The sequence below is a fragment of the Oenanthe melanoleuca genome, chromosome 4 (genome assembly GCF_029582105.1).
Source record: "Oenanthe melanoleuca isolate GR-GAL-2019-014 chromosome 4, OMel1.0, whole genome shotgun sequence".
NCBI classification, from domain to species: domain Eukaryota; kingdom Metazoa; phylum Chordata; class Aves; order Passeriformes; family Muscicapidae; genus Oenanthe; species Oenanthe melanoleuca.
Window position 1 is genome coordinate 34,740,892 of NC_079337.1, and position 14,511 is coordinate 34,755,402.

The following is a 14,511-nucleotide window of genomic DNA, read 5'->3' on the forward strand; positions in this document are numbered from 1 at the left end:
GAAGAGAGAAACAGAAAGAACTGGGGTGTATGATGTCAGAATCACCACTGTCAGTTTGGGAAAGGTTTCTGCTTCAGCAGATTCTACTGTAGCTACAGATTCAATCATCTTAAAATTTATTTAAATGAGGACAAGTTAGCCAGACAGTTCAATTTACCAGATCTGTTCACAAAACTTGGTAAGAAAGTGTACTTGCAAACTGTTCCAAAGTCAGTGAAAGCCAGTGATAAAGCCAGACAACCAGACTAGTTCAGCTTCCTTGGCTTCACTTGAGTGAATCTAGAGATGACAATTTACTCTTAGAGCATCCATATCTATGGACTGTGAAAGTGTTGTCAGACAGGTGCCCTGTGTTAATGCCATATCTTACATTAATTTGCTTGGCAAACAATTATTCTGAGTACTCTGGGTGGTGATGCAGCTACAAACTGTCTCAAAATACGACCTGTTCATTAAATAGTTTCTTAGGTTAATTTTTATGTAAGAAAGTCTTCAAGATTTTATTCTTTGGCAACATCGGGATCATTTTTTTTAGATTATAAAGGTGTATGACATCTTGCTGGCAGTACACTTCAGTGTGTGCTAGACTTGTGAAAGCTGCCAAAGCACTGGAACTCACCTGATTAATAACATCTCTTCACAATAATGAGGAAAACTATTTTTTGGGAAGTCCTACATATAAATCTGTTAGACAGACTATGTAGTAATCATCACAACACAGAGTAGCAAAAGATACTAATGTCTTGTGTTTCCTGAACTCTTGTGATTGACCTTAGCTGTATACCTGGTGCCCAGCAAAGCTGCTCTAACATCCTCCTCCTCATGTGAGTAAGGGAAAGGAAATATAACAAAAGGCTCATGATAAAGAGGAGAGGGAGAGATCACTCACCAGCCACCATGGGCAAAGCTGAACTGACCAGAGGAAAAAGTATTTTATTGCCAATCAAATCAGAGTAGGGCAATGAGAAATAAACCCAAATTTTAAAACACCTTTCCCCACCCCTCCCTTCTTCTCAAGCTCAACTTCACTCCCTGTTTTGTCTTCCTCCTCACTCTCAGGGGAATGGGAAATGGGGGTTATGGTGAGTTCATCATATGTTGTCTTGCTTTTCCTTCCTCCTCAGGGAGAGGATTAGTCCCACTCCACCTGCTATGAGGTCCCCCAGGAGCAGCAGGTGGATCTCTGTGATCTCTGCTCACCATGAACCTTCCAGGGGGTGCAGGGACACAGCTGCCTCACCATGGTTTTCACCACAGGCTGCAAGGGAATCTCTGCTCTAGCACCTGGGGCACCTCCTCCCCCTCCTTCTTCCCTGACCTTGGTGTCTGCAGAGCTGGTGCTCTCACATGTTGTCACTCCTCTCTCTGGCTGTTGCACAGTAACTTTTCCCTCTTTTTAATCTGTTATCCCAGAGGTGCTACCACCATTGCTGATGGCCTTGGACAGGGTTGTGTCCATCCTGGAGCCAGCTGCCATTGCCCCTGTTGAACCTGAGGGAAGCTTCTGGAGCTTCTCACAGAAGCCACCCCTGCCACCAAAACCTGGCCATGCAAACCCTGTGCAATCCTTTGCACTAGGCATCCCTTAGGCATTGTAAATCACACCTTAACAAAAATGCTAGTGGTGATTCCCCAGCATCTTGAAGGTAGCCATCTGTATCTACAGTTGTTTTATCCTTATCCATGCCAATACATCTTCCAAATTCTCTTCATTGCTCTTTTCCAAAACACACCTCCAAGTTCATTAATCCCTTTCTTTATCATGATTATCATCATAATCATTAATTCCCTCCACGGCTGTCAGTCTTGGCAGGAGATAGGGAGTGGAGGAGCATTAACACTTGTCAGTGCAGTTGTAATGTATATGGAGGACTGACAAATGTGGAATATTGCCAGTTTTCTCAGAATTTTGGAGGTGCTGGGGAGTATTGCTAAAATACTCACAGTCATCAGTTCCCAGTTTACATGGTACAATTTTAATATTTCCTGACAGGAAATCCCACTGCACCTCCAGTAAATGGTTTTGCAATTTGTGAGCCCATTGACTGTAAATTTGCAGTCAGTGATCCTATTTTTCAACTTTTTTTCATTTAGAAGAACATTCTCACTGCATGTAAAAGTTCACAGAAAAATATTGTTTTTTCTCCTTTTCTACAACTGCCAAATCTTTTCTTTATAGCTTACATTTCAAGAGGAGTGACTGAAAAATCCCATAAAACTTTTATATTCTTATTTTGTACAACTTTTTTAGCCCCACTGTTGTAATACATTTCTCCTGTTTGTAATCCATCCCTCTTGCACAATATGAAGAGCACCAAGCTGTCGTCTTTGCATGAAATATTTTATATTCCTCTTCCACCGGGTTACTGTTTGCATTTTCCCTTCATTTCAATGTCTCTCGCAGTTGTCAGCCTTGTTACTGACTCTCAGCAGCAGTATAGTTCTCAGTTAGTTTTAAATCCTAATCCAAAGTCCATTCAGTACCCTCTAAATCCTTGGCATCATTTGCTGGAAGTTTATGTTACTCTTCCCCAGCAAAATCTCCTCCACTGCTCAAAAATCATGAGTCTCTGCTACAGTAATTATGGCTAGAGTGTAGCATATGGGTTGGAATCTCAGTCTTGCATGCACAGTATTTACATTTTCCAGGTAGTTTTCAGGCTGGTTCACTCATAAACCAAAGAGATAAGGTGGGGGGAACCACAGGAGAAGGCAGAATTCAATTTAAAAGACAAAGAAGTAATGTGAAAAGGGAGTGATTCACCCAAAATCCCACAGGAGCTGTAGAACAGAGCCAAAAAATACATCTGTGGCATCTAAACTCCAGTCAGAAACAAAGCCACATAACCACAGCTTAATTTATTTTAAAGCTTGTGTTAATGCCTGCTTTTTGCTTTCAACCCGCCCTATAAAGTGTTTTGCAACATTGTTGGAAGGAGCCATATAAAGATAAATTGTGAGATAGTCTCTAGTTGACACATAAAGTACTCCTTTGATCTTTCCAAGCTGGAATTGCATTATTTTGGTTTCATCTTTGTTTTTTATACCTCAGCTGCAGACCAGATTCATTGCTTTTGCAAGAAGGAGACATTAACGATCCTGAGAGTTTTACTCCTTCTGATATAATTTTGCCAAATGTCCCACACCACCTGAATTTCTTTCATGGCATACTGGAGGTCTGTAATACTTAACACAGAAGTCATTCCCCAATTTCTTGTATTTAGTGCATGTGACATAAAAATGCACATTTTAAAGGCAAAGTTGCCAGAACTGATCTTCTCAGGAAAATATAAAAAATGCTTTTAATACCATTCTGAAACTGAAAGATAAACAGGAACAGCTGCTAAATGTCCTTCGAGGCAGCCCAAGATTCATTTCAATTACCCTGCACGGCATACCTCAGGTGCAGCACAGCATTTTCAGGTTTTATATCTATCAAATATAAGCCTAACACAGTGTTATTTCCTCCCACTTGTTATTGCCTCAGCATATCTGACTGGGGTTTTGTTTTGTTGTTTTTTTTAGCTGTTATCCTACTGCTTTAGAGGAAATGCAATATATGTCTACTGCAGCTCTCAGTGCCTCAGTTAAAGTAATACTGGCCTATATGTATATATAAAATTTGTGCTTTCTTGTCTTTTAAATTTGTGCTGGGGCTGACCTTTGAGTCACACTGCCATGCTGTCCATTCTTCAAAGGCTAAGAAGCCTTGATTAATCACAGTAATAGTTTGTCTGGGCACCTCCATTTAGAAAACAAGAGCAAATAGTAAACACAGATCTGCACTTTCATTGGTACACTGGGTTGTTTGAAGACAGCCACAGAGAGGAAATTCACACTTAAAACCAGTACAAATGATGTAGCACACAAAGGAAATATTGTTAGAAAAGGGAGTAACATTATTTTAACACTCTTGCCTTTATATTTTACTATGTTTATGCACAATTTCCAGTGACATGAAAAAGGTGAGTATTTCAAGGTTTATTAAAGAGGCAGATTTTACAAAATGGTTTTTTTAGAAGAAGATGATCCTCAGGTCCACATGGCTTAACTACGTGCAAGATTGGTCTGAGTGGTAATAAGCTATTTTGGCATGAAGGCAGAGCATTCATTTGGGTCTCCATTCCTAATCCACCAGTAAACTTCCTTCCTGGGGAGGACTGTGCTCACTAGGAGAGTAGATGACGTGTCCAGAGGCACCTACCCAGGCTTAGTCAATTCTGTGATGGGAGGTAGTGAGCAGCAGCTTCCCAAGGAGCTCTCAGCTCCACCTGACTGCACATCAGCATCCATGGAATTTAAGGACAAAGCCCGACTTTCAGTGGTTTCAAGTGTTCCTTAGACATTTACATTAGTGTAATGAGGTTAGATGCTCAAACATTTCATTATCAGGTCTCAGTTGGATGCCGTGGCTAACTGCTAAGGGACTGTAAGGACTGATGCACAAATGATCCATAAGAAGCAGCTAAATAAATCACTTTGTAATTCAGGCCTTCACTCTAACCCCTATTTTCTCCATTCACACTGTGAATAGCAGAGTCAGTCAGGGGCTGAATTCCAGGACCAGGCAGATATACCCACTGTAACACAAACAGGCAAGCACAACGGAAGTGGCCAAACTTAAACTCTCTTCCAACCCAAAGTATTAATTTCTATTTCTATTTCTATTTCTATTTCTATTTCTATTTCTATTTCTATTTCTATTTCTATTTCTATTTCTATTTCTATTATTTCTATTTCTATTTCTATTATTTCTATTTCTATTTCTATTTCTATTTCTTTTATGATTTTCTTTTGAACATACTCTGCTTTTGCACAGTGAGATTCTGGGTGGGAAAGTCTGCCCCATTACCATATCCCAGTTACCAGTATGCCAAGAAGGCCACCATGACTTTGGGAGGGGTCAGCACAGAATGATGTGTTATTTTCACATACACATTATTTAAAATGCTTTATTTTTTTTCCCTCATTTGTTTCCAGGAATAATTCTTTTACTTGCTTTCTGTCTGCTTTTCCAGGTGTGGATGTGTGGAGGTGGCATGTATGATGTTCCATGCTCTCGAGTTGGACATATCTACAGAAAGTATGTTCCATATAAAGTCCCTTCTGGAACCAGCCTGGCACGGGTGAGTAATTGCATCTTGCTGTTTTCCATTTTCATTCATTATCAGTCTCTTCATTCCTTGTGAACCAGTTTCCAGTAAACTATTAAAATGGAAAATGAATGTTTCTTTATTTTTCTGAAATGAGATGTGCAATTACTGCAGTTATTCTGCCTTTCAGAGATAAGATTGCCAAGAATAAAATGGAAGCTTAAAATTACAGGGTTGGACATCTCAGCACAGAAGCATGTTTCATGCTGATTCAAAAGAACCTAGGAATAACCTAAGGCTTGGGGTTCTCAAATTGCACAGTGTTGTCAGTCATAATTTTTATAAGCAGGACCAATTTAAATGCACATTTTCTTATCAGTCAGCAGAACAGGCAGAATCTCATGGAAGGGATGTTTTCTGAGGCAAAAGGACTGAGTAACAATTATTTGAGCGACTGTCTGATTATTGTGTAAAATCTGGTTGTGGAATACAGCCAGCTTGGAGCTGAGAGAGTGAGAAATTACAAGACCTCTAGACATTTCTCAAAGACTACAGAACACATTCATATCCATGAGGGGCTTTTTGCTCAAGAGAAAATGTTCTGTAACTTTCTGGAGATGTTCACAGGATGTCAAAAGATGGGAGATGAAGGGCACAGATGTAGCTTCCAGGAAGATACTAGTATTTATTCATGCTTGAGTTTAATCTTTCCTGGTTTAGAGGATTTTTCTTTATATAAAATAGCATTAATATTAAAGTCTGCATATTGCCATAGGGTAATACTTTATGAATCATAGTTTTTTCTTAATAATGAAAATGTGGTATGAATAAAAGAATGAATTTCTTGCTTTAAGGGGGAGATATCGTTGGTTTCAGCACCACAGGACCAGGCTTGCTGTAGTAACTGCAGCAGAAAAATGAGGCTGCCTGCCTGACAGCTGGCTAGAGAGAGGAGAATTTGCCTTAACAGGGCATCAGTGCAGACACTGTGACACACAATTCAGTAATGGGATTAGTGGTAGGGGCAGATTTTTTACTAAATTGTGAGATTAATATCTTCTCTAAGTATAGCTCTGTGTCCTGTCAGGTTGCCCCATCCAGATTTTTGCCTGGATGAAACTGCTTCATTTATGATATTCCCTGCAAAACTGGAAATAAGAAATTCAAACCTCAGTCTCTGTTTTCTTCTGTTACAACACATAGTATCTCATTAGACAATAGGCTGTCTCATGCACTACCTGTAGGAGCAAAATCCAGTAATTTCTCTTTGTACTTCTGGCATCTTGCACCATTCAGCACAGAACTGGCTTTCATGATGGCACTGGGAATACCTACAACCATCAGGTAGCCACAGGCTGCAGCCTCCCTGTACTATTTTTTACCTTGATTTCAATGAATCACTCATGAAATATTACTGAAAAACATTTCCAGTTATAAAACTTATATCTCTGCCCATGCACAGACTGATTACCCTGTAACTTGTGGGAAGAGATCTAGTGGTGGTTCTTATCCTTCCATTCAAAAAATGGATAGTTTTTTCTATGTTGTGGCAGTCCAAAACATGATGCTTAGGTAAATTTGTGACATCCAGTTACCACTTAAAGAAACTTCGAATTCTCAGATTCACAGCTTCTTTCCAGTATAGTATTCTTTGCATTGCATCAAGGCTAACTAGAACACAAGAGCATCTGTTTGGTCTATTTCAATAACTAGCCAAGGAAGAGAATTTTGTCCTTGACCCCTCATATTGTGTATAAATTTAAATCTAAAAATACTCTATTTTGCTCATCCTCACCAGAAAAAGAAAATCAAGGACAGATTAATCTTCCCCAACAAGAAGGGGGAGCCCTAAATGCAGCTGTTAGCCAAAATAACATTAGGCTACTATTCACAGGAGTGGCCTGGATATTTCAACTGTCTTTGCTTTATCCTCCAAATGTCATATTATCCAAAGATTATAATCTACGCCTTACGAGTTTTTTATCTAAAACTCCCTTCTAGTTCAAATACATAATGAATAACACACTCAAGAATATCTGGAAATATTATCCCCACTGACAAAAGCAGTACTTTTCATTACTAGTAGCTTCCACAAAAGTTTTTACTAAATCCTTTTCCACCTTCTGCTGTTTAAAGGAGCGTGCCAGAGATGCAGTTCACAAAGGAATGAGCCCTAGAAAGCCCAATTCTGATTCTATGAATGATTGCAAGAGGCATTTGTTAATCAAGGGGTTAATTTCCCCTTGTACAGATATTGCATAAAAGGTTGAAAAATTTTCCCATCCTATTCCCCAGCACCAGCATAAGGGAAATGGGGACCAGAGTTAGGAAGAGAACAGAGCTTCCAGACAAATTCAGGCGTAGCCCAAATCATGCCATGGGTTTCCTTTCAAGCTGTTTCAACTAATGTTTACCCTTAAAACATAATCTTTCAAGTGAGCATTTTACCTTTCCTTGGGATTTCACCTCTCTTTATTTTTTAGCAGTGAGTCTCAGCACACAGTTTCAGCTAGCCATGTAACACTTCTCTAATCTCAGTATCTGTTTTGAAAGCTGTAACCTGGCATGAGGATCACGTATGGAAATACCAGGAAATCAGAGACCTGTCAAAAACTTTGTTGCCCCTCCCCATCACTATATAACCATTATTGTACCACACACAATAGTATGGATCATGACATAAATTTTCTATCTTATCTGTCCCTCAAGATTTGGAAAGCTTATGCATATTGGTTTCTGCCATATCCCACATAAATTGAAAAGCATACACATATAAAACAGTAATATTGTTTGGTGGTTCCGAGCAAAATTAGAGGAAGCCATAAACATGCATAGTACATTTATAAACATATTCTGACAATCAAATGTAGATAAAAAGACTGAATATTTTGTCTGAAGATATCTTAAGATATTGCTGCTTGCCAGAAGCACTCAGTGTTGAATTTACAGGCAATTGCACATAAAGAAATATTAATAGGCATGCAGATGTCAACACTGATTCCACTTTATAACCTGGAAGCACCACATAATTATTCATTCATTCCAAACCTGTCAATCTCTGCACAAAACTGCAGTAAATAATAACTAACTTTGCCTGTTTGTTTTAGGTAAGGCATGTTTAGAAAGCAAACCTCCAGATCCTAAAACCTGCTGAATTGTTTTATTTTAGTTTGCTTTTTGTATTTCTGATTGTTGCTTCCCTTTTAAAAATTCTAGCTAAGCCATTTACTTTTAGCCAGTTACCTATTAAATTAGACTTCAGAATATTCTTTGCTTTCTATTCTAGGTGTATCTCAATTTATTTTTTTTTTTCCTTAATTTTCTGTTTGCTTTTTGGATGGTTTTTTTTTTCCCTACTTGTGGTTCTATGAATCTGTCAGAAATATATCAGTAAAATCTCACTGTTCCATAGGATATGCAGAGATGAACTAAGTTTCAAAATATATCTACAGAATTTCTTTTCCTTGCAGGTATTTTACACAGCATTTTAGGATTAACCACAGAATGTTAGCATATTAGGCCTTTTTGAAGGGAAGGGCAATCCCACTGAAATTCAAATTGAATGCTTACCCAGCAGGGTGGTGAATCCTAAACTTAAGCTGAATTCCTCCCTGCCTGCCAGCACATAGGATCCCACAGTACTGTGATCATCTGACACATCAGGCACAAGCACAATGACATTTCTGTCATTACACAGTGTCCCTGAATTGGAACTTGCATGAGTTTGGGTTCAGGAATTCAACTGGTAAAGATGGGCTCAGATTCCCACCTGAACCATTGTCTCAGCCTTTTTGTGTGGCTTCAAACAAGAACTTCAAAGAAAATTATTGTAACTATATTACCTGGTGCTCTGGCCACATTTGCAATTTTTTCTTTAATATAATGACAATTTGGTCTACTTTCTTCCTGCAAACTGCAAATAATATTTGGGAGTTTCTTAAAGTGGTCCACGAACATTTTATATTCTTTATCCAGGTAGATTAAGAAATCTGGACAATCAGTTGATGGCTGGATTTTCTTGTGACCAGAGTGCGAATGGATAGGTGTGACATGCTGTTCAGGGAACACTGATTGCACTTTTGTAGCACAAAATACTGTAGAAAAGTCAATTATGATTCAGCAACCACAGTAGGCAAGTGCAATGTCTGCTTAGAACAGGCACATTATTTAGGAATCAAGCAGGAATCACCTTCTTAGAACAGCAATGCTATAATATATGATAACTGTGATTATTACACAATACAGCTGTAATGTTTCCATTGTAATATTTTTCATTAAGAGATGAATAATTTCATCATTAAAATTAATTAAACTAAGATCTCAAACAGAGTACTTACCAAAGAACATATTTAAATTATTATCCTTGACTTTGACAAGGATTTTGACACTGTCTCACAAAATATCCTCATAGGCAAATTTAAGGAGAGTTGGTTAGATGGGTGGACAATGAGGTGGATAGAGGGCTGCCTGTATGAGGAAGAATGGCTGATCCCAGAGGGTTCTAATCAGTGGCACAGGGTCTAGTTGGAGGCCTGTCACTTTGTCCAGGATTATTTAACTTATTCATTCATTCAAAATTACTTGAATGAAGGGGCAGATGCCTCCTCAGCAAGTTGGCTGATGACACAAAGCTGGGAGGAGTGGCCAATAACCCAGAGGGCTGTGCAGCCCTTCAGAGGGACCTCAAGAGATTGGAGAGGTGGGAAGAGGAACCAGCTGAAATTCAGCAAAAGCAACTGCAGGGTCCTGCAGCTGGGGAGGGGAAAACCCCAGGCACCTGACAGGCTGGGGCTGATCTGCTGGAAAGCAGCTTGTGGAACAGGACATGGGGATCCTGGTGGACACCAAGCTGTCCATGAGCCAGCAGTGTGACCTTGTGGCCAAGAGGCCAAGGGTGACCTGGGGTGCATTAGGAAGAACATTCCAGCAGATTAAGGAATGTGATCCTGCCCTTCTACTCTGCCCTGGTGAGGACATATCTGGAGTGCTGTGCCCAAATCTTGGCTCCTTGGGACAAGAGAGATGTGGAGCTCCTGGAGAGAGCGATAAAGATGATCAAAGAATTGGAGCATCTCTCTCATGAGGAAAGGCTGAGGGAGCTGGGCCTGTTCAGCTGTGAGAATTCACAACTGAGAGGTGACCATCAATGTCTGTCAGTATCTGAAGGGAGGGTGCCAAGAGGATGGAGCCAGGCTCTGCTCAGTGGTGCTGAGCAATAGGACAAGAGGCAGTGAGCAGAAACTGATGCACAGGAAGTTCCACCTGAACTTGAGGAACAACTTCTTTACTAAGTGGGTGACAGTGCACCAGAGCAGATTGTCCAGAACCATCTGGACACAATCCTGTGCCATGTGCTCTAGGATGACCCTGCAGGAGCAGGGAGGCCAGACCAGATAACCCACTGTGGTCTCTGCCAGCATTACCCATTCTGTGATTCTTTGATCTTCTAATCCTTGTGTAGAAAAAAGGCAAAGTAGTTTTTTGTGGGTTTTTTATTATGTTTTTGCCAATCTGAATAGAAGTTTTGCTTTTAAGCTAATGAATACAATGAGGTAGAGATCCTAGCTATCCAAAAAGATCATGAAGAAGATGGAGAACTAGATATTCTTGATCAGTAAATACATCAAAGTGGTGGTAGCTGCTTGTCAGTATTTACTCTGTAGGCCAGCCATGGAACCCAAGTTACTAGGCTAAATGAAACTGTTTGGAGTTAAACTCCTGAACTCTTCCAGGCTCAGCTGCAGGGATGGGCTGTGGTCTCTATGGGTCTGTAACACAAGCATGGCAGCAGCCAGCAGATTTGTGAAGATTTTCTTATAGTGCCATTCTGTGTTCCACAGCTCCCTCACAGCCACAGAGCTGGGAGCTAGGACTGGAAACATCCCTGCCCCCAAACTCTGCAGATTAGCCTCATGTGAGCAAGAAGTATAGATTTTTCCAATGCATGGATCTTAAATTTTTATTTTTTGTGTACCTGCTGGAGATGCAGACTTACATAGAGAGAATGAAATCCTGTTTGTTTTCAGATGACGTCTGTTTCAGATGACTGACTGAATTTCAGTTCTAGGTATTTGCAGACTACTGTCTGAAAAGAAATAGGCTCTTGCCTCTCTGCCAGCTGTGCTAACTCATAGAATATTTATTTATATCTGCACCAGCTTTGTCACCCAGTTAGAGTACTGTCTTCCATGCAGACTCCTTTCTTTTATGCCTGCAGACAGCTCTTTATTTAGTTGGGTTTTGCTGGTCCTTGGGGTTTTTTATATAAATATTTCTGATATGAAACCCAGTTAAATTTTAAACACAGTTATGTGTAAAGAACGAAAATGAGATACCCAAAAAAGGGAAATATTGACAAACAGTAGCACTGTGTAAAATAAGAGGGAGTTAGGGGAGAAGGGGAAAGTATGAAACCCCCCATTGAGGCTTAACTGATGTGGGCAGGTTAAAGTATTGAAACATGAACATCACAAGACTGTGGTTAGTGTCCAGGAAATGGGCTTTTTTTGTTTGTTTTTCTGCTGTAGAAATACACAGAAATGGTAAATATTGTATTCTGACACTGATGGAAGGACCTTTGCACAAAGTTGAGGGTATTGTTTTTCTCCTTATGAAAAGTGGATTTTGTACCCTCCTGCTTCAGGCATATTAATCCATAGAAAAATTTAAATTAGTAGGATTAATATGTCAGTTGTTGCCAAGATTGTTGTATTATTCTTGGCAAGTAAAGAGTACTATTCCCCCTTACATTTCACAACCAAAATACAGTCATTTGTATTTGGTGATTTGTATTTGATTGACGTAATTGAAAGTGATTTTGATGTCCTGGCTCATGTGACAAATACCAGCTGGTGACATCCAGCTTCCTGGAAAATGTTCAGATTAAATGAAGGACAATAGGATCTCATTACAGGTTTCAAATGTTCTAGTTTTATATTGACAAAAGTAAAGTCTATTGATTGAGGTCAGGGTCAGTTTCATGCAGTGAGACAGACACAAAAGCAGAAAAAACAGGTTATGCAGGTGAAATGAAACAAATAATAGAACCATTGTTCTCCTTTAGTGACACCTGATAAAAATCTTTAGAACATCTGGAGAAACTAAGAATTACATTTTTATATTAGTCCCTCTGCTGCATCTAAAATGTTAATTGGTTAAGATGCACTAGAGGATGGAGGTGTGCTAGCTCGCACTATAGCTCAGGAGCTCTCCGAGTGCTGTCATCTCAAGGCAGCACACCAGCCACAGTGACAAAATGGGAACTACCCCTCCCATATTAGGACTAATCCAGTTAAACTTTGCTTAAAGCTAACATTTAGGGATCTATCCTTTGACATGTCCCTGTCTCACCCTGCTGTTCTCATGGCCAGTGTCTGCTTTCTTCTCACTGAGTAATAGCACGTCTCTTTAAAATGACACACTTAAAAAAGGGACAATCGTTTGATTGCAGAAATCAATCTACCCTAATCACTTAACAAAATGGCCCATAAAAAATTTTCTTTTTTCAAGTGCAGAAGTCCTCATTTGTCTCTCTCTTTTTCCAGTCAAGTTGATTTAAACTCTTTTATTGAAGTCTACGGCGCTGGCTTTGGCTGGGATAGAGATAATGTTCTTGAGAGTAGTTAGTATGGGGCTGTGTTTTGGGTTAGTGCAGGAAACTGTTATCAATGTAAAGATATTCTCCCTGTTGCTGAGCAGGGCTTGCACTGGGTCAAGGCCTTTTCTGTTCTACCACCACCCCAGCAAGCAGGGTGAGGAGCTGGGAAGAGACACAGCCAGGACAGCTGAATCCAACTGACAGTAAGGATATTCCAGACCGCATGGCATCAGGTTCAGTGTATAAAGCTGAGGAAGAAGGAGGAAGGGGAGGTGTTTAGAGTGATGGTGTTTGTCCTCCCAAGTCACCATTAGGTGTGATGGAGCCCTGCTTTCCTGGAGATGGCTGAACACCTGCCTGCTCATGGGAAGAGGTGGATGGCTTTGCTTGTGTGCACAGTTTTTCTTTTCCCTGTTAAATTGCCTTTATCTCAACTCTTGAGTTCTCTCACTTTCACTGTTTGGGTTCTCTCTCCCACTCCTTTAAGGGGGACTGAGTAAGTGGCTGTGTGGTGCTTACTTGTCATTTGAGGTTAAACCATGACATCCATTTATCAGTGACATTGTAACTAACTGTCTTGTAGACTATTGTTGAGTAAAAATACAAAGCAAAATCACAGTCTTAAATGTGTGAGTTCATATAAACTTAAATAAATCTTGTCTAAATATAAGCCCAGCGGTAAAGAATTTACCAGAGAGTAAAATTGTAGCAGTGATTAAAATTATATCAAGAATGCATAAATGAGCAACTGATGACAGCTGATGACTCCGTGTGGTTGCTGTCACTGTTGTATTCATCTCACAGTTTCTTTGTGACAGCTGTTACAACCTAACATATAGAAATACACATCCACTGAAATACCACTGGGCCTTATTTATTCTCATACAGAAATTTTTCACTGAAAATTACATAAGACCAATGTCATTGGTCTTCTTGGATAGGTCCTGAGAAACTCCTCAGATGTCCATTTAGAGTCCCTATGACTTCTTTATTTTGTGTGTCAATTAATGTAACTAACTCATAATTAATTGATCTTAATTTAATTGTTTTTATTTAATTTTTTCCTTTTTTTTTTTTTTTTTTCCTATTAAGAGTAACCAATCTGGACATCTGTAGCCTTGCAATGAATTTGTCAACCAAGCTAAGCTACGCCATTTTCAGCTGTAGAAACTTGTTCTCAAGCATTGGAACAGGCTGCCCGGGGAAGTGGTTGAGTCACCGTCCCTGGAGGTATTTAAAACACACATAGATGTGACACTTAGGGACGTGGTTTAGTGGTGGACTTGGCAGTGCTGGGTTAACAGTTGGACTCAATGATCTTTAAGGTCAGCTTGAATCTAAATGATTCTATGATTCTAGTTTTCATTTTTTCCTTTCCACATGCATTTACATGAGATTTTCAGATTGAATGATCTACCACAAGATCACAAGAGTGATCTACCACAAAGATATGCCAAGATTGGTACTTCCTATAGTGATATTTGGTGCCATTTGAGAAACTGCCATTTAATGGAGTTTTCTGTAGATGATTACATAAATAGTAACAGGAGACAGAAATCAACAAGATTCAAATCTAACTCCTGTTGACTCTAAATTATTTGAGGATTATTTTCACTGAAACTCAACTCTCTCATGATGATGAAAATTAAATGAGTGCTTAAATGATGCTGTAAGACATTCACAAAATATGACCTAATCTGGTAGGCTCTTGAAGTTCTTTTGCATGCAAGTTCTGTGGCACTGTACACAGACAGAGTAAAATCATATCAAAGTCAAACTGCTTAAAGCCTGTTTTATAGCTAGACTCTGTCAAGATTGGGT

The 14,511-nt window shown here is 39.5% G+C and overlaps 1 protein-coding gene and 1 long non-coding RNA gene across 2 annotated transcripts in view; one reads left to right on the forward strand and one right to left on the reverse strand.

Moving 5' to 3' along the window:
* GALNTL6 (polypeptide N-acetylgalactosaminyltransferase like 6) overlaps nucleotides 1-14,511 on the forward strand; it is a 425,461-nt gene that overhangs the window by 382,958 nt on the left and 27,992 nt on the right. The window contains exon 8 of the mRNA XM_056490455.1: nucleotides 5,019-5,126. Within this exon, the coding sequence (XP_056346430.1) occupies nucleotides 5,019-5,126 (108 nt within the window). The remainder of the gene's footprint in view (nucleotides 1-5,018; nucleotides 5,127-14,511) is intronic.
* Nucleotides 1-14,511, reverse strand: part of LOC130252661 (uncharacterized) — a 40,150-nt gene that overhangs the window by 2,790 nt on the left and 22,849 nt on the right. The window lies entirely within an intron of this gene.